Below are 17,983 nucleotides of genomic sequence, written 5' to 3' on the forward strand. Positions count from 1 at the left end.
TTATTAGACTCTTTTCAGAAAGTTCAACCTATCCAATACAAAGTCAACGTCCATAACTAAATTTGTAATTTAACCATAGAAAAAATTTGGGTGAAGCTTAGAAGTATCCATTCTATATACCAGAGCTTAGAAGTATCCATTCTAAAATATTGTTATGTGTCAATTTAATTTTTTTTAAAAATTATTATTTTATTTTATTTTTATTTTTTATTTATGTGGTAGAGAGGAGGAGAACATAACTGCGTTATCGCTCTTTTATCTATTAGATTTAGCTGCACTAATCATTGCAACTATTAGACTAAAATGAGGTCATTAGCTTTATCTACCTTAAGCAATTCCACACTTAAGAAATTTCAATTCTTAAAACAATGTGATCACTGATAAACAGCATCACTCGATTCTCGACAAACGATGAATTTGAGCTGACGTTTCTGGAATTTTATAAGAATGCGGCTTAAAAACGTGCTCGTAAATTCAAACCAACCAAGTCTAAAGCTCGAAGAACAAATAATTTATAGCGCAAGCTGTACCACAACAACCTCAGATTCGACTGAAGTCGCCAAATTGCCAACCAGTCGCCACGATGATGCTGAGAAGGGATGGCCCAGTAAAATGAGCTCACAAATTATATGTAATCTATTTGTATATTTATACGTATTGATGTATGATTTTTGGTGAATCTGTCCGTTTGTGGCCTAATTTTAGAGAGAAAGATTGAAGGAGATAATTAGAGTTGTGAGTAACTGGGAATATCTTACTTTAGGAAGTTATATATATCCACTATTTTCTTTCTTCAGTATCTACAAAATTATTATTGATTGTGGCATTTCTACAAACAGATCGCGCGCCAGGTTGGGGGTTTGATTACGAAAGAGCTGTTGATCTTCGTCAAAGAGGTTTTGGAGTTGGGTTTCGAGAGAGTGTAACAGAGGATGAGTTTCAGGGACGATAGTGAAGATGGGAGGGATCTCAGGAAGCCATTTTTGCACACGGGGAGCTGGTATCGAATGGGTTCGAGGCAATCCAGTCTGATGGGTTCGTCTCAGGCAATTCGTGACAACTCAATCTCTGTAGTTGCTTGTGTTCTCATCGTTGCTTTGGGCCCTATCCAGTTTGGTTTCACGGTAAGTACTTGTTCTGTCTTATTTTCCAAATCTTTGAGAGAATTTTTTGCTGATTTGACTGCGGATTTTGTGGGTACTGGATTGATTGGAAGTATATTAGTTGGTTTCAGATGAACCTTTAGAATTACTGGGATTGATTTTTTTTATGGAAGAAACTAGAATGAACTAAAAGATCTGATAGAGAAGAGCATTTCAATTGCAATTAGTTCTGTTGATTGTTTTTTTAATTAGAATTTTGCTTGTTGGTAACTCTGGAATTCGTCGCAAATTGTTGATTCTGTTGAACAAGCATTCAGAGTAAGTATTGACTTTGCAGGGAGGGTATTCATCACCGACCCAATTTGCAATAACTCGGGATCTTGGACTTACTGTCTCGGAGGTGTGTCTCTGTTGTCTTGTTTTTTCTTTTCTTCATTCTGCATTTGTGAACTACAATCGTGTCTGACCTGATTCATGAAACAGTATTCTTTATTTGGTTCTTTAAGCAATGTTGGTGCTATGGTTGGGGCTATAACCAGCGGTCAGTTGGCTGAGTATATTGGGCGGAAAGGGGTAATACTGGTTCATTGATTCTTGCTTTAATTCGTCTTGCCGAAAGTTTTCTTCTGTTTGGATGACTAAATCTTACTTTTATGTTCTTAATGTCAGGCCTTAATGATTGCTGCAATTCCCAATATTATAGGGTGGCTTACTATATCATTTGCAAAAGTTAGTTTGAAATATATCCATTTTGTAACCAACACTTTTCCATATGCAGACTGGCAGCATAAGCTATATATAACCAATTTTCATTGTTTATGTAGGATTCTTCTTTCCTCTACATGGGGAGGTTACTGGAAGGATTTGGCGTGGGAATAATCTCTTATACGGTGTGACTTTAATTTCAGCTAGGTTATATCAGATTGTGTATTTTTACTGAAGGGACTCTATCTTCTATTCTAGGTTCCCGTTTATATAGCTGAGATAGCACCACAAAACTTGAGAGGAAGTCTCGGTTCAGTCAATCAGGTTGGTTACATTTGGTTTTTGTACCGTGAACTGGCCTTGGAATTTGTAGTCTTTTTAGTTCCAACCACCTCTCAACTTAGCTACTTTCATTTTTGTGGTGTAGCTGTCTGTTACCGTGGGAATTATGCTGTCTTATCTGCTGGGACTATTCGTACCATGGAGAATACTTGCAGTTTTGGGTAAGTTATCTAAAAGGATCTATGCGAGTGCTATTGTCGTTTGCTATTCAATGATGTAACATAACACCCTAAAAGTTATGCTTACAAATGCAACATAACACCCTAAAATTTATGCTTACAAATCGTCAAGCGTTAAAAACATTATGCAACATTCTACCTAAAATGAAGTTTTGAAATGTGGAAGGTGCTTGGCTATTTTCTCACCGCATATTTATCTAGGCCTACTTCAGTAAAGAGAAGAACCTTCATTTAATAAAGTATTATGAAAAAGACATGCTCTGAAATCTTGTCTTTATGAATGTGGAATTGATGAAAAACCTATAGTTCAACATTGTTTCATTATAAAAATACTGCTCTCAGCGAGGGATCCCCGTTGATACCAAGCTCCAACTGAAGTTGGAAACATGAGCATCAGATTTTGGTTTGTGGTGATGTTAGAAAGTTCTTCAGAGTGAGTGGTGGTTATGTTGAACAGTTTCTAATGCCATGCTGTGACACTATGTCTTCTTCTTCTTTTCCTTTTGGATTGCCATTAAAATAGGGATGATAAAATATGTCATGTACTTGTGTGATCCTGTCCTGGCATCATTAACCATCCTTTCCTCCCTCTTTAACATCAGAAAGTACAAATTTTAATTGATGAAACATCACGACAAACTTCTTTTGCAGGAATTTTGCCTTGTACAATACTGATACCTGGATTGTTTTTCATCCCAGAATCTCCAAGATGGCTGGTGAAAATCATGACATCGATGTCTTTGACTTATAAATTTTAATTTTTACAGTTTTTTTTAAAATATTTATATTGTTTGTAAACCTTTAGGCAAAGATGGGGATGACAGAAGAATTTGAAACATCTTTGCAAGTTCTTCGTGGGTTTGATACTGATATAACCATTGAAGTAAATGAAATCAAGGTACACATAATAAATTCACTGAATTGGTTTTTCCCCAACTGTCAGCCACGAGTCCTGTTTCTTCATGAAGAACCATGGAAAGTATGTTTATCTGTAACCATCTCACACCATCAATTCAAATAACTGCTTCCGACTTACATGATGCAGAGGTCTGTAGCTTCTGCTAACAGAAGAAGAACTATTAGATTTGCAGATCTGAAGCAGAAAAGATACTGGTTGCCTTTGTCGGTATGGAGATTTTAAAGATTCTGTTCACGTATATTTCATATTAAGCCTAGAATTCAGGAACTTACTTTTCCAGCTCTATCACATATGCAGATTGGTATAGGATTACTTATTCTGCAGCAACTAAGTGGAATTAATGGTGTTTTATTCTATTCGAGTACCATCTTTGCATCTGCCGGTAAGTAAATATATCTGGCCTGCTTTAGGTATTTGGTTTAGATCCTTTCTTTGGTCCTTTACTTTTTTCCTTTGTTTTGTTGATTTTTGGTCAGTCTATTGTAGTCTCTTTAATTTTGAATCGTCTATTTTAGTTCCGTACTTTTGAAATGTAATCATTTTAGTCCTTTTGTTTTCATTTTTATTTCATTCTTCTCTATCACAATTTTAACACAACACTCCACTCAATACATTTCTTGAAATCTTGTCATGATATTAAGTGGTTTTTGTCGGTGTATAAAATTTGTGTTAGAATTTTTAAATAGACACCAAAATTGTCACTTTGTAAATTACATGAACAAATATGGATAAAAATGGATATTTTGAAAGTATATAGGCCAAAATGAATATTTTGAAAGTAGGACCAAAATAGAAATTAAACCTAAATATTTCCTTCTAAGTGGTGTATGGGACATTGTTAGAGGCTTGAGTTATAGATTTTTAATTGAACAATGTTGCTCAGGGTCCTAATTAGTTCATCCCTTATAATTTTAGGGGTTTAAGCTGGCCCTGTTTCTTCTATTTTCTAGTGTAATTATGATTACCCTCCATGGTAGGAAACAGAACTGAGACTGAAAATCAAGAGAACTAAAAGCGGAAATATGTTGCACTACCAAACAAAATTAAAGGGTATTAATCATTCGGGAGACTCAGTCCTCTCCTTAACCACTCTCAAAATATGCTAGCCGAATAACACCACTCCAACCTACTCTATTTATAACCTTAGCCAATGAAAAGTATGTCTTCTGAATATCCTAATAATATTCCTAATTTTGTCAAAATAATGATAATAATAATAATAACATTTCTAATATTTTCCCACTCATATTTCTTATATATTATATATCTACTACTTCTATTATGCATCTCTTCAAAAAAGTATTCTTATCCAAAAGTCAAAATAAATAGAGGAGAGAAATGTAATCTCCACCAAATGTCGCATCTTGAAACAGGTATTACCTCCAGTAATGCTGCTACATTTGGCCTTGGCGCTATTCAGGTACAATCTAAAATTGATGTGCTCAGTGGCTGATTTTCTCCATCTGAACTCTGCTTTTCAGCAACAACTTGCATGTTCTTTTAGGTTGTTGCCACTGCAGTTACAACATGGGTGATTGACCGAGCTGGACGTCGTCTTCTACTTATTGTGAGTTTCATGTTACTATTCTTAATTCTCTTAATTTGTCTGCATCTTTGTTAATATCTTAAAATTTTATTTTCAGATCTCCTCTGCTGGAATGACTCTTAGCCTTCTGATTGTTGCTGTGGCATTCTTTGTGAAGGTAAACTGGTTCTTTATTTGTTTCTTTCATAGCCTCAAGATCTTAGTGCAATGCATCTAAAGCTTTGTTGTGTTGCAAAATTGATGTCAGGATGCTGTCTCTAAGGATTCCAGTTTGTATAGTATAGCAGGGATTGTCTCTGTAGTTGGTGTTGTGGTATGTTGAAGTTTACACGTCAATATAATTAGTTGCAAAAGTTTGATCCTGTGAGTCAATAGGAGATATCCTTTCTGCAGGCCATGGTTGTCGCTTTCTCTCTTGGTGTTGGAGCAATTCCATGGATCATAATGTCCGAGGTATTATGCTCATTGTGCTACTTTTTCCTAAAAGATAACTTTTTTGTTTCCTTTTTATGGTTGAATCAGATCAGAGTCGGACTATGAAAAGTGTTGGAATGCCTTGAATCTGTTACATGGCGCTTCGTATTTGGCATGTTTAATTATTTATAGTTTATTTACGATTATGATCCTAGGGTTTAGAGAAGTGCACCATATAAACTCTCTAATTCCAGTGGCATGATTATTCTGTATTTTGTAACATTCTTTCTAATAAAATTGTTCTACTCCTGCTCTGTGGACGTAGCTAACATATTGTTAGTAGTCTTTACTTGTCAATTTTGTATAAAAAAGGATCTTCTCTATTCTTTACGTTTTTTTATATTCTTTACTTGTCGATTTCGTACCAAAAAGGATTTCGGAGTCGAAAAGATTTTTGGTCTTATCTCATCATTTTCCCCCCTCTTTCTACTGTAAAATGATAAGACCTTGAGTTGGTGTGGTTGAGGGGTTAGTAAAGTTATGTTCATTTAGAACATAAGCTACAAATTTCTCTTGCAACTTTAAGCTAACATGTAGTATTGGGGTGCAGATTCTTCCTGTGGATATCAAGGGTCTTGCTGGTAGTATAGCAACACTAGCCAACTGGTTTAGCGCATGGGGAGTCACAATGTCTGCTAATCTGCTCTTAGCATGGAGCAGTGGAGGTATGTTTCTCTCTTAAGTTTTTGCGTCTAGTGACGATCTAATACGACAGGATTGGAGTTTTGGTATAGAATTCTGCGATGTCATTTGCTTCAGAATTGATATTAATAATAGTTCACACCTTAGGTCTTTTTTAAAACTAAATTAACATCTGGGCTCGTGAAAAGTTATATCAACTTCAAAACTAGTGTAATTTTATCGGTTAAGACACGATTTGTAGGTACGTTCTTACGTTTGATGTACTAGTCTTGGAAAACAAAATTAAATTAACATCTAAAATCGCACGTGAGAAGAACAATAGCTGTAGGCAAACATAATTAACATCTGAACTCACTTTGCAGTGTCCTTCGTTCCATTATGAAATGAAGATCTGAAATCACACAAGTTTCTTTATTATAACTCTACAATGTCATTTGCTTTCTATTGGTATTAATAGTTTACACATTCTACTTGTTTTAAATCAATTTTACATTTGTCACACTTGATAAGTAGTATCGACCATATGTGTGCATGGGCATAATTTAGCAAATCTAAAACGGGTTTTAGAGCGAATGAGTTTAGATGATGGTAGCCACTTATGATTTGATATCCTACAAATTTTCTGAACAACCTAATGTAGTAGGATCATGTGGTTGTTCTGTGAGAATTTGAAGTGTATGTAAGCTTGCATGATCGCTTATCGATCATTTGGTGATAATAATAGAAATAGTGAGCTTAAATCCATCAGTTTAAGCTCTAATGAATGTGAATCTGAGGCAAATCATGGATTTGACAGGAACATTTACAATCTACTTGATGGTGACTGGTTTCATGGTGCTATTTGTTACTCTTTGGGTACCTGAGACAAAAGGCAGAACCCTTGAAGAAATTCAGTTTTCCTTTAGATGAACCCTCTCTTTTCTTTTCCTATTCGATTTATTAGTTAGGAAGAGGACATGTCTGCAAAAGTTCTCTTTCTGCAAGCATCAAACCAGAAGTCTTCTCTTTGGCTTTTATTATTCCATATTTTTGCAATATCTTTCTGTTGTTGCACCTCTATTTGGCCAATAATTTTGTTTATATAATTTCATTACATTAAATTTGACTTTATATATGTTTCTGGTTTTTTTTTCTGCATTATATACTTACCGCGAACTTGGTACACATTCGACATTTTCAACTACAAAAATGTTCTGTTTTTTTTTTTGTTTTTGTTTTTTTTTTTTTTTTTACAATGAATGTGAAGCATAGCATGGAGATATGCTAATGGAGATATGCTAATTACCACTGAATTAAACTGGAAAAAAATATTTTTAAAATTTATTTTTTAGAGTTACACAAATAAGCAGTTTTATCCTCGAAGAAAATGTCGTTCTATATTATATTTTTGTATGAAAATGTCCGTTTCGGTTTCAAAATTTTAAGTTCACTTTATAAAATAAAAAATTAATTACGGTTACCACTTGGCGCATTATTTTATTTTATTTTATTATTTAATCAAGTTATATGTGAAATGATAAATTCCAACTTTCAATTTCATGGAAAATTGTTTCATATTTTAATAGATAAATAATTCAGATATAACCATGTATTAATTTTTTTTTTTTGACATAGTTCCACATTTTCATGGACTCGATATTGACGAGGTAAATCTATATTTCCATTATATCATAAAAAATTTTAAATAATAAAATATTTATTTACTAATTTAGATTAATTTTTTGAATTTTTTAATATCGGAATTGAAGTTTATCATTTATATCAAAATTTATAAAGTCAAGTACTTTGATCATAACTTTTAAATCTGTACTTTCAGAAGGGGGTCTTGAGAGAAGTTTGGACACTAATTCCTAAACAGACATGAAATCTAAATCGAGCCTCCAAGAATTGGTGCACCCCTACCCACATGAATGACAGGATTATCATTATTATTAGAAAAAATCATAAACAGTTTGACACATTTATTTCTTTTTGGTTTAAAAATAGATAGGTAAATCGAATATTAATTCAGAAAAAAGCATAAGTCAAACTACAATTTTAGTCCATGAATTTAAAATCAAAAGTTCAAAAAATTAATAGTCCCATTAGGTATATAATTATCGTACTAAAAATAAATAAGTAAACAGATGAAAGAATGAGCTGAATTAAGGAAATAAAATATAGAAATAGAATACACGTTACTATTGGAAAAAGTTTTTACTATCTAAATTAACATACAAACTAGAGAGGTAAGATTCTTACGCTATAACCAAACAATCCCAACCCCAAGACTAGGCCGGCGTGGTAATCAATACCCCGTCCTCAGGCAAAACTAGGGAAATTAGTATGAAAACTTTTCCATGATAAGGTGAACAAAATGAATATGATATTACAATCACCTTAAACTAGTAGTACATTAATCTTACCTACTACTCCCATGCTAGATTATCAATTGTCACATGCACAGAATTAGAATAAGAATAACATTTGTCATCTAAATTTAAAATTATTTTTTTTTAAAAAAAAAACTCATTTAGTAATTATTTAATTTTTTATTTTTAATTTTTAAAATAAGATATACATACACCTCTTCCGCGGTTAGACCCCTAGATTTCTTGTTTTGTTATCTTACTTACTATCCACATTGTTTTTAAACTAAGCAAAGTTTGAAAACTTTTGAAACCTAAAAAAATAATTTTTAAAAATTTATTTTTGTTTTTAGAATTTAGCTAAAAATTTTACGAGAAAGATTTCAATCTGGTAGAAAATAAGAGAAAATATGCTTAATTTTCAAAAACCAAAAATAAAAAATGTAAGCCTTATTTAGTAACTATTTCATTTTTTATTTTTAAAAATTAAGCCTATAAATATTTTTTCCACCTCTAAATCTCTTGCTTTTTGATAACTATTTTTACCCATGTTTTAAAAAAAAAAAACTTGTTTTTTTCTTTTGGAATTGGGCTAGGAATGCAACTTTTTTATTCAAGTTTCATACAAACTATGGTAAACGAAATGCAAACAAGCTGTAATCGTTAGCAAATGCTGCCAAAGTACCTGTAACGTACTCAAAATTTGCCCTTTTCATTAAATTGAGTTTTTTTTTTTTTTTTTTTTTTTTTTCGGGAGAGTGGGGGTAAGCGTTGGTTGTGTGTGGTTCTCTTTCCTTATCCCTTAAAATCCTGCTATATTTTTCTTTCTCGCACACCTTTTTCCTACAAAAACAGAAGAGTGCTTTATCTGCTTCCCTATTTATTATCAATTCTAAAAGCCAGTTTTAAAATAGAAGCATGACTGATAAAGAGAATGGCTCACCAGACACCCAGGGTGGTCTGAGTTAAAGCTTACAGATATGGTTGGCCGACAGTGTACGAGAAGTTTATGCTAAAATTGAGGCTGAATGTGGGATTACCTTCAACGCTTGGAGAAGAACAATTTGGAAGCACGTGATACACTAGCAGAGTTACTAGCTGGAGCCTGAGAAACCTTCATGAGAAGATAAAGAAAGATCGAAGCAGCACTGCAAGAGAGATTTCTGGAGTGATTCTTGTTGGTTTGATTCAAAAATTGAAAGTGCCAGTTAGAGTTCATACTGCATTAAGAGGTCCCAAACATAGCCAGATGGGTTAGAACTAGAACTTAGCCATAGCCAAAATAGCAAAAATAACAAATCTTGTTTTCCTTTTCTAGCAAAACGAGTCCTAATCGGTGTTGGTACTAGGAGTCTAGACATGCAGACTCACCCTGATGTGGAAAACCCTGCAGGCGCTTGTATTTAGTACAGGCTTCTGGTTCGCCTCAGCTACCGTCCATCCCATAAAGACAATCCACAAGATGAAAATCTTTGAGTAAGTTGGATGAATGTCAGACGCCACATCTACCTGCTACATGCTTCATTAAAACAATTCCATAGAGAGGATGTCAGATTATAATGCCCAAGGTTTCTACACCATTCCATATCACAGGTGTAGTCATACACGTGTAAGTTTAGTATGTATCCTATGTAAACTATGCAATCAGAACAAAGACAACTTTGGACCTAAATTGTGCTTTCTGAAAGAAGTAAATTATAAGCATTCCACCACAATGTTTACACTTCTGCTTGTGAAAAGAAATCACCTGTACAAATATGATTCCTGAAATAGGGTCTACTAAATTAATGACAATGGCCTAGAAAATTGGACTTATTTCATTACTCGAGGACACAGTTGTTAAGTAAGAGATCATGAAATTGGACTTGCAATAATTAATTGGGAATCCCGCCTACATTATTCAACAGGCATGTGATTTTAACTCAATCATATGCAACAAGAGAAAAAAATTTACACAACAAAATAGCAAATCATCGGCACATAGTTATTTGATCCCCAGTTTCATTGGTTTTATACACTCTGGTAGTTGGCTATTTAATTTTTTATACATCACGGTGTACTAACGTTGAAAGCATCAAAAGATTGCTGCAATAATCTGTGAGAACGGGATGTCTTTACCTTTGTTAGTACAATGATCTATGTTTTTAAATGTCTAAGGCACAATGGCCCTCTGAAGCTTAAATGTAAAGTGCACAAAAAGGAGTAATTTTTTTTTTTTTTGTGAGGCACACTATATATAAAAATATTACATTAAAAACAAAAAGCATAGTTGAAGTGAAAATATGAAAAAAAAAAAAAACCAAAACATAGTAAACTTGATTCTTTTAGCTAAGAAAGAAGTAAGACACTTGATAATTACTATTTTTTAAAAATAATTAAAAAATTTCAAGGTAGGACTTTGAGTCTGAGAGCTTCACAAAAGGCATGCTAGCATCTTATTTTGTGAGCCTCGTCTTTCCAAGGCAAGGCACAGGACTTACGCTTTGAACCTAGTTTTTAAAACACTGACAATGATACATAACGACTAAAAAAAAGAATGGATTTGCCCACAAATATCTAAATAGCGTGGCTTGGAAAAGAAATTAGAACCAAATGGTTAGACTTCCAGACTTTCAAGATATATAATAATTCTAAACTAAATATGAACGCACACATACACGCACACAGAAGCACATATATGATAGGGTGTACATCCATTTTAACTTTTAAATCATAGATATATCGACAGCATTGCTTTTGGTTTCATCTAGTTGTCGCTTGTTTGGACAAGAAAAATATAATTACAAAAAAATAAATAATTGGACTTAAATTTCAAGACAATCCTTAATACCCTTCTCAAATTTGTCGAGGGAAGACATGGTATCATTTAGTGCGTCCAGTACCCTTTGTCTGCAACAAAATAATAACAAATAAATAAATAAACAAGTATACACGCAAAAAAAATTAGATTACCACAATTTTTTGTACTTAAATTCACAGGAAAAGTTCCCTGCAATATTTATAGCAGAATGAAAGAGCTTCATTTGGTTGTTAAAGTAAGTCAGCAGAATATTGTATCTGAGTTACACGGCTGTTATGGCCTTGAAACCAAACTACAATTCCATTCATCACTTCCATGGATTCCTCAATCTTATAGCATTGCTACCCTCTAGGAAGATCTTGCAGTTGAGTTTCACTTATGCACACCCAAAATACGAATTCCCATAGAATCCAAATCTAGTTCACGTCTTTACCATTTTACTAAGCCATGTAATAAAAGAAAATGGACCACCTACTAACTGAACATCCTAGATTGGGAAAAGAATCATCAAAGGATGTGAAAGAAAATCTAACATTTTGGATAATCTAATTACTAAGTAACAGGACTGTTCTATTAGAATATTGATTTGAGATAAGACAAGTAGCTGTTCAAGAGTAAAAAAAAAAACTTTATTTGAGCCTCAAATGATGGTGTACATACCTATTGGAATCGACTTGAATATCAGTTTCATATGCAAGACTATTAAGAAAAGTGAAAGAGCTGCATCATAAGAGCGAGAAAATATTACAATGACAATCAATACAAACAAAACTAATGACTGTTGGATTATTGAAAGAGAGGATATACAGCTCTTCAATTTTGTTGGAACTTTTTTATCCAATAACCCTGAGAAATTTAATCTTTATTCTTATCTTCACTGTACAAATAAACGTAAAGCAATTACCTTATAAATTAAATGACCAAACAGGTAATGATTACTTATCAAAATCAAAGCACTTCCAATTGAAGAAATAATATAATAGGCATCAGCAAATGAAATGGAAGGTTACCTTACTAGATCTTTTAATAGACTTTCAGCTTCTAGTTTTATAGGATCTTTGTTTCCAAGCAAGGAGGATGCATTTTTCACAATCAATTGAAATGTACAGACCTGCGGAATTCAAAAGTTGAAACCAAAGAACATTCAAGCTGGGATATTGGAAAAATATTTCAACATGTCTAACCTTGTTCAATGTTAATTTAGTACATACTTCAAAAGATTCTATGAGTAGCGGCATGGAATGCTAAAATAATAGTTTGAATTGCACGTTATATTTGGATAATTCATGGTTTACAAACGCAAGTAATTCAAAACGATTGCAGAGAGAAACACAAGCAATATTAGGAAATTGAACCTCGACTCCAGTGCTCGCTTGAAATTGAACAAACGAATTCCTGTCCTTCAAAACGCAATCCCTTGCAGCAGACTTAAGCAGTCTATGAACATCCTCCATATCCTTGTTTGAGTAATCGGAATCGTTGGCTGCAACCGAAGACGATGTAAGAAAATACCGAACGAGGAGATAAAGGAGAAACAAGAGACGGTGAGAGACTTACAAAGCAAAAGGTGAACTGTTTGAAGGCTGTCTCTGGAGGCCTCAATTGGTGCCAAGAGGAATTTGGAGGCCTTCTTCTTCTGCTCCTTCAGCCAATCCTTTGGTCCTGCTGCATAGAAACCAATAAACTAGGGTTCCAACAACAAAATAAAGAACACAATGAAAACGAAACAATTGAAAAATCAACGTTGTGATTGCGTGGTGCTTACAAATGCCGATATTGAAAGCAGTGGCGGGAGCGGGTAGAAACAGAGACGGCACCGCAGAGATAAATGAGAGCATGGTGAGGCCTCTGCGAGATGTTGTAATCGGAAGTTGATGGCGCGGTGGTTGGCTTTCTTGGAATGGATCATTGTTAGGATTTTGAGAAAGTGGAGAAGGTGGTGACACGGCGGCACGAACCGGGGTAAGGCGGAATCCGATTGTTGTCATGCCGGAGAGCGGGGATGCTTCTCAGTTATGAATTGATTATGCAACGAGCGGATTTTTTTTTCTTCTTTTCTCTGAAAAAATATATATTCTTTTAATCCTACTTTGGTTGTACACTTCTAAGTTTGTTCAATTTTATTGTTTATATTTTCAATTGTTCAAATTTTAATTCTTTTACAAAGGTAGTTCATTGTTGATTTTTTTTTAAATGTTATTTATTAATATTTTGAAAATAAATTCACGTAATATATTTCTTCACATGAAAATTATTATTATTATTTAATCAATTTTAATTTGAGGAACAACATTTAAATTTTATTAAAAAGATATAGATTAAAATTGGACAACTAAAAGTATAAGGACTAAATTTGAACCAAATCCAAAGTATAAAAATGAAAATAATAATCTAATCTTTTTTCGTGGGTTCAATCTCCACCATTAATAATATAAGCTTATATGCTTTCTGTTTTATTTTTAAATAATAATAATGACATTTTTATCGAATTTAAATTTAGATACAATTTTTTTTAATGTTAGGATAAATTTTCACTCCAAATATCAATAAAAAAAAAAAAAAAATTGTCTTTGAATTATAGAACATAGGTATGTAATGAAAATGATTTTAAAGAATTATAGACTAAATTAAAATAAGACGAAAATTATAACATTTTGAATTTGACCAAATGCAGAGGTGAGGTGGTGTCAGCTCAATCGGAGTTCCAGTTGAGACTGACGGAGGCAGATGCAGGGGAGGCATTGGCGCTCCTGTCTAGGCTAAAGCCTGCAGATGAATTGGGTTTTGCTTCTACTTGGATGGAGTCTGATGCTGAAGTAGTGGTGAAGAGGATTAACTCTTTAATCTTTGTGTTATTTATGCTCAAATTTTCAATTTCATATCTGAAATTAGGGTGATGGATTTTAATTTCGTTCCTATATCCTATAACAGAGTGGTGCATAATTTAGCGGGCTGTGAAAAAAGAAATACCTTTGAGGTTTGGTTTCCATTTTTTGTTTGAAAGTTAATTGACATCTTATTTAATAATGATTATCTAGTTCGATTTTCAACCATATTCAGAACAACATGAATGAACTTTTTTTTTTTTTTTTTTTTTTAATTACAACAACTCCTAGTAAACAAAGAAATAGTATTCTTAATTCGGCTCATTTCAATTTCTAGTAAGTAAATAGAGTTTTAATTTCTATTTGTCTGTGAAAGTCTAAAATAGTCATTTTCGATCAATGTTACACTTGATATTGCTTGAATTTGCTGGATTTTTTTTTTAATACCATGGAGATAGGGGATCTGAACCACTAATATTGTAACGAGAAAATTTCTAGTCCTACGGTGGTGTGGATTCTTCTATACCTCTTCCTCTCCATGAGTGATATGTGTCACCATTATACATTATTAGGAAAAATTTTGATCATGAGTTTTTAATGATAGGTACCTTTAGTCTAATTTAATCAATTTAGTCTCTCACTTTTGACAAATAAGTTTAATAGGTTCCCAATAAATTATTGAGGTATTTTTAAAATTATTTTAAAACATTTTTAAATTTAAAATGAAAAATTCTCTCTTCCCCTTTCTCCACCAAATTGCTCATCATCTCCGATGGCTGTTTACTATTCACGACGAACACTGCTCGCAAATTCAACAAACCCAGAATCACATTCTACGGTTTCAACTATTTTTACAACTTAATGATGAGAAATACCTACCAAATTCTCAACACCACAGGATCCAAAGACGAGAATTTCATGGTTCCCAATCTTCTTGATCGAATTGAAACCAGCAGGGCAAGATCCCCAACCCCAATTTTTCAAAATCTCAAAGAATTTGAAATCTTCTTAGGCAGAGATGAAATGTAATCATATGGGATGGTGCTAAATTCTTTTGAAGAAATGGTTGAAACAGTAACATAATATATTATGTTGGCCCTATTTCGCTCTACAACACGAACAAAGTGGACAAAGTTTTGAAAAAATAGGGAAAATCACCTAAATTACTAAGTTCCGGGCGTTAATCTTTCCTGAGATCTATCGAGAAAGGCCTAAAAGTCTAAAACCATCCATAAAAAAATAAAATTTTCAACTAAATCTCGTTGGTGCCGGAGGACTACCGACAAAAACTAATTTTACGACTTTTTAAAATGCATGGTAATTTTAAAAGATAGAAAGTTGAGGATGTTATTTCTGATAATTTCCTAAGATATAACGACCCAAGTTCAGGAGGTGAAGGTAAGTTTAATTATAATATCTAACACTCCCCAATTAATATTCATTTCCATTTACTTGTTCTTTTTCATATTTCAAGCTCGCAAATGAGAGGGAGTGTTAGATATTATAATTAAATTTACCTTCACCTATCAACTTAAGTTTTTTGGTCAATCTGTGATTTAAGATGATATCAGAGCAGATTGGTTCAAGATGTCCTGCAATTAATATCTCATGTGACGACCTAGTTTATGTGAGGTACATGAATGAACTGATATCACAGATGCACCTTCCTTTTTGGTGGCTTGGAGTAATTCTATGAAGCATGCAAAACATGCTGAAAAAACCCGTGTTCGTTTGTGGAGGACAACTTTCACTTCTACGAGCATTCAAGACACGTAAGGACGACGAAGCCAGGACGTAAGAGAATGATTTTGGGGCCATCAAGTGTCGAATCCGGATTCCAAATTTTGAATCTGGAACGTTATAGAAGAAATCTGTTGTTGATGAGCATTCTTGTATGAAGTAGCTCGTTTCGCAAGAACCAAGCTTTGTGTCTCTTTGTCTATTTTGGGAGCCTTTGCAATTTGATACCCATTCAATCGATGCTTTCATTTACTCCATATTTATTGTATAGTTCAATAGTATTTTTATTTTCAAATAAAGTTATGTTATATGTTCATTTTCGTATTCCGTATTATCAAAATAATTTATATTTGTTATTAACGTTTGAATATTGGATATATATGGGCTCCGAATTGGATTCCTAACCAACACGCTCCAAATTACAACGACACCCAATTCACTCAAGCAAACACAACTTCGTTTCTAAATAAGAAGCACCAAGATGGGTAAAATCAAATGATTTTGATGTGTGGAGATATACGTGATAGTAGAATTTCAATATGATTTCGATTTTACTTATTGTCTTTTCTCGATATGCATTTATTATTTGCACATCAAAGTCTCTTCTTGATGAATTGTTGATTTAGTTTGTGAAAACATTTATTTAATCATTCAAATCTAAAGTTACAAACAAAAATATCAAAATGATAATCATAGTTATAAATATAATATAGACATAATAATTTAATTGAAATGAATCATATTATTATTGTTTGTTTTATTTTAAAAGTACACAAAATAAATTAAATGGACAGTAAAAAAACAAATAAAATTAGGAATAGAGATGGGAAGTGTTGAAATTAGTTCGAAAATAAAAGTTAAAATGAATATATGGATTGTTATACAAAAAAACATGGGTTGTTAGAGATGAATAAATATAAAGAATAAAAAAAAAAAAAAATTTCTTTTTTCTATATTCAAATGAAAATAACGAAGAAAATGGTAAAAAAGATAAAAATAAGGGAGCGACAAGAAAAATAAAAATAAAAATAAAAAGAATGTGAAGAATTAGAAATCAAATATAAGAAAGAGAAAATGGAACAAATTAAAATTAGGCATATAAACAATAATATAAATTAAGGATGGAGAGAGAAAGTTGTTAGGTGAAAAAAGAGGACATAATTGTTTAAAACTACTGGTAGGGCCCATGTAAAAAATTAATATAAAAAAGTATAATGGTGACACATGTCACTCATGGAAAGTGAGAAGTATGGAATAGTCCATTCTATTGTAACTTTTGAATTTTTTTCCATTGTAAATAATGTATATTAGTTGAGTTATATTCACATTACCTTTTAATTAGTTTACATAAATGTTGCTTTGATATATATATATATATAATTTTTTAAAATTTAGAATAATACATAGTAATTTATCTTGAAACATCAATGGAATGTACAAAGTACAAACTCACGAAGTCTCTAAGGAGTGTTTGAAGCGCAGGTTCGGAATCAAGAGCATGACAATCAAATGTTGAGGGCTTATTTGAAAGGATTCTGAAGCCTAGGTATTACAAATGCCCGTATTTAGAGTGCAAGCATGGGTTTTGGTAATCTGATTTTTTTTTTCCTGTTTTTTAGTGGTTATTTTGTGAACTGTATAACCTCTATGTATCCTGTATTAATTTTTATGATAATTTTGAAAGAAAATTTTAATCTATTCATTTTTAAATGAAATTTATATTAATTTTGTCTTTTGTAATCCTAAATTATTTTATTTGGTTTATTGAATTTCATGACAATAACGTATGAATGATAACCATTTAGTTATTTTTATATAAAAAAATAGCTTTTAGTGACATAGCAATAAAACTTTGAAATTAAGTTCTATAACAAGTTCATTTGCCTTTTAATTTTTAAATACCAACAAGAGCGTAGCTCAATTGCTCAACTGGCATAGTGTTCATATTATCAACCTAAATTATCTCTTTTTCTTGTAGTCATTAAATGATTTTTACCTTTAATGTTTGCATTTAATAGCATTCTTAATCCATTAGTCAGTTTTTTTTGTTCTTGTGAAAAACGAAGAAGGAGAAGGAAATGAGAAATTGAAGGGAAAAAAGTGGAGAAAGGAGGAAAGAAAAAATTGCCGGTGACCGCTAATAGATGACTATCACCAACAACGGTAGTGTAGCGGCCCGTGAAGAGAATAATTTGATGACCCATAACAAGATATCACAAAGAACTCCTAATAAAAATGGGAGATAGAGGAAGAAGAAGAAAGAGGGAAAAACATAAAAAGAAAACCCTAGTGATCAATAATAGTCACTGACACAAAGAACATCTGACTATCCATGAGTCCACGACTAGCATAGTCAACAT

At 32.6% G+C, this 17,983-nt stretch overlaps 2 protein-coding genes across 8 annotated transcripts; one reads left to right on the forward strand and one right to left on the reverse strand.

Moving 5' to 3' along the window:
• The first annotated feature begins 295 nt into the window (after positions 1–295).
• Positions 296–7,020, forward strand: ERDL6 (Major facilitator superfamily protein). Of its 2 annotated transcripts, none has more exons than XM_039028926.2 (19): positions 296–735; positions 840–1,124; positions 1,441–1,503; positions 1,587–1,676; positions 1,773–1,832; positions 1,928–1,993; positions 2,067–2,132; positions 2,236–2,311; positions 2,981–3,045; positions 3,135–3,227; positions 3,375–3,455; positions 3,546–3,630; positions 4,622–4,668; positions 4,753–4,815; positions 4,892–4,951; positions 5,042–5,107; positions 5,188–5,247; positions 5,819–5,933; positions 6,707–7,020. In XM_039028926.2, exons 2-19 carry the CDS (start codon positions 933–935, stop codon positions 6,817–6,819), a joined length of 1,461 nt encoding a protein of 486 aa, XP_038884854.1. In that variant the 5' UTR covers positions 296–735; positions 840–932; the 3' UTR covers positions 6,820–7,020. The 2 variants fall into 2 exon arrangements, with proteins under 2 accessions (XP_038884854.1, XP_038884853.1); XM_039028925.2 differs by having other exon boundaries at positions 296–631.
• An 81-nt stretch (positions 7,021–7,101) lies between these two features.
• On the reverse strand, positions 7,102–13,158 carry LOC120075490 (plasma membrane fusion protein). Of its 6 annotated transcripts, none has more exons than XR_016529065.1 (9): positions 12,824–13,153; positions 12,616–12,723; positions 12,414–12,541; positions 12,069–12,169; positions 11,719–11,778; positions 11,089–11,147; positions 9,630–9,777; positions 9,202–9,406; positions 8,810–9,101 (listed from the first exon to the last, which is right to left on the reverse strand). XR_016529065.1 is itself a non-coding variant. In XM_039028928.2 (7 exons), exons 1-7 carry the CDS (start codon positions 13,044–13,046, stop codon positions 9,764–9,766), a joined length of 693 nt encoding a protein of 230 aa, XP_038884856.1. In that variant the 5' UTR covers positions 13,047–13,153; the 3' UTR covers positions 8,941–9,763. The 6 variants fall into 6 exon arrangements, 2 of the variants coding, with proteins under 2 accessions (XP_038884856.1, XP_038884855.1); XR_016529064.1 differs by having other exon boundaries at positions 9,202–9,478; XR_005481344.2 differs by having other exon boundaries at positions 7,102–9,406.
• Positions 13,159–17,983: the final 4,825 nt, after the last annotated feature.

This window comes from Benincasa hispida, chromosome 4, assembly GCF_027475165.1.
Source record: "Benincasa hispida cultivar pf3 chromosome 4, pf3_genome.v1.1, whole genome shotgun sequence".
Lineage (NCBI taxonomy): Eukaryota > Viridiplantae > Streptophyta > Magnoliopsida > Cucurbitales > Cucurbitaceae > Benincasa > Benincasa hispida.

Excerpts from the sequence above, each read along its gene's own strand:
- ERDL6 (XM_039028926.2), top strand. The coding sequence starts at position 933 with ATGAGTTTCAGGGACGATAGTGAAGATGGGAGGGATCTCAGGAAGCCA. Across the intron at positions 2,133-2,235 it reads GTCTCGGTTCAGTCAATCAG|CTGTCTGTTACCGTGGGAAT; the intron begins GTTGGTTACATT and ends TTTGTGGTGTAG. Across the intron at positions 3,046-3,134 it reads CAGAATCTCCAAGATGGCTG|GCAAAGATGGGGATGACAGA; the intron begins GTGAAAATCATG and ends GTAAACCTTTAG.
- LOC120075490 (XM_039028927.2), bottom strand. The coding sequence starts at position 13,046 with ATGACAACAATCGGATTCCGCCTTACCCCGGTTCGTGCCGCCGTGTCA. Across the intron at positions 11,779-12,068 it reads CTATTAAAAGATCTAGTAAG|CTCTTTCACTTTTCTTAATA; the intron begins GTAACCTTCCAT and ends CTTATGATGCAG. Across the intron at positions 11,148-11,718 it reads ATTCAAGTCGATTCCAATAG|ACAAAGGGTACTGGACGCAC; the intron begins GTATGTACACCA and ends ATTTTGTTGCAG.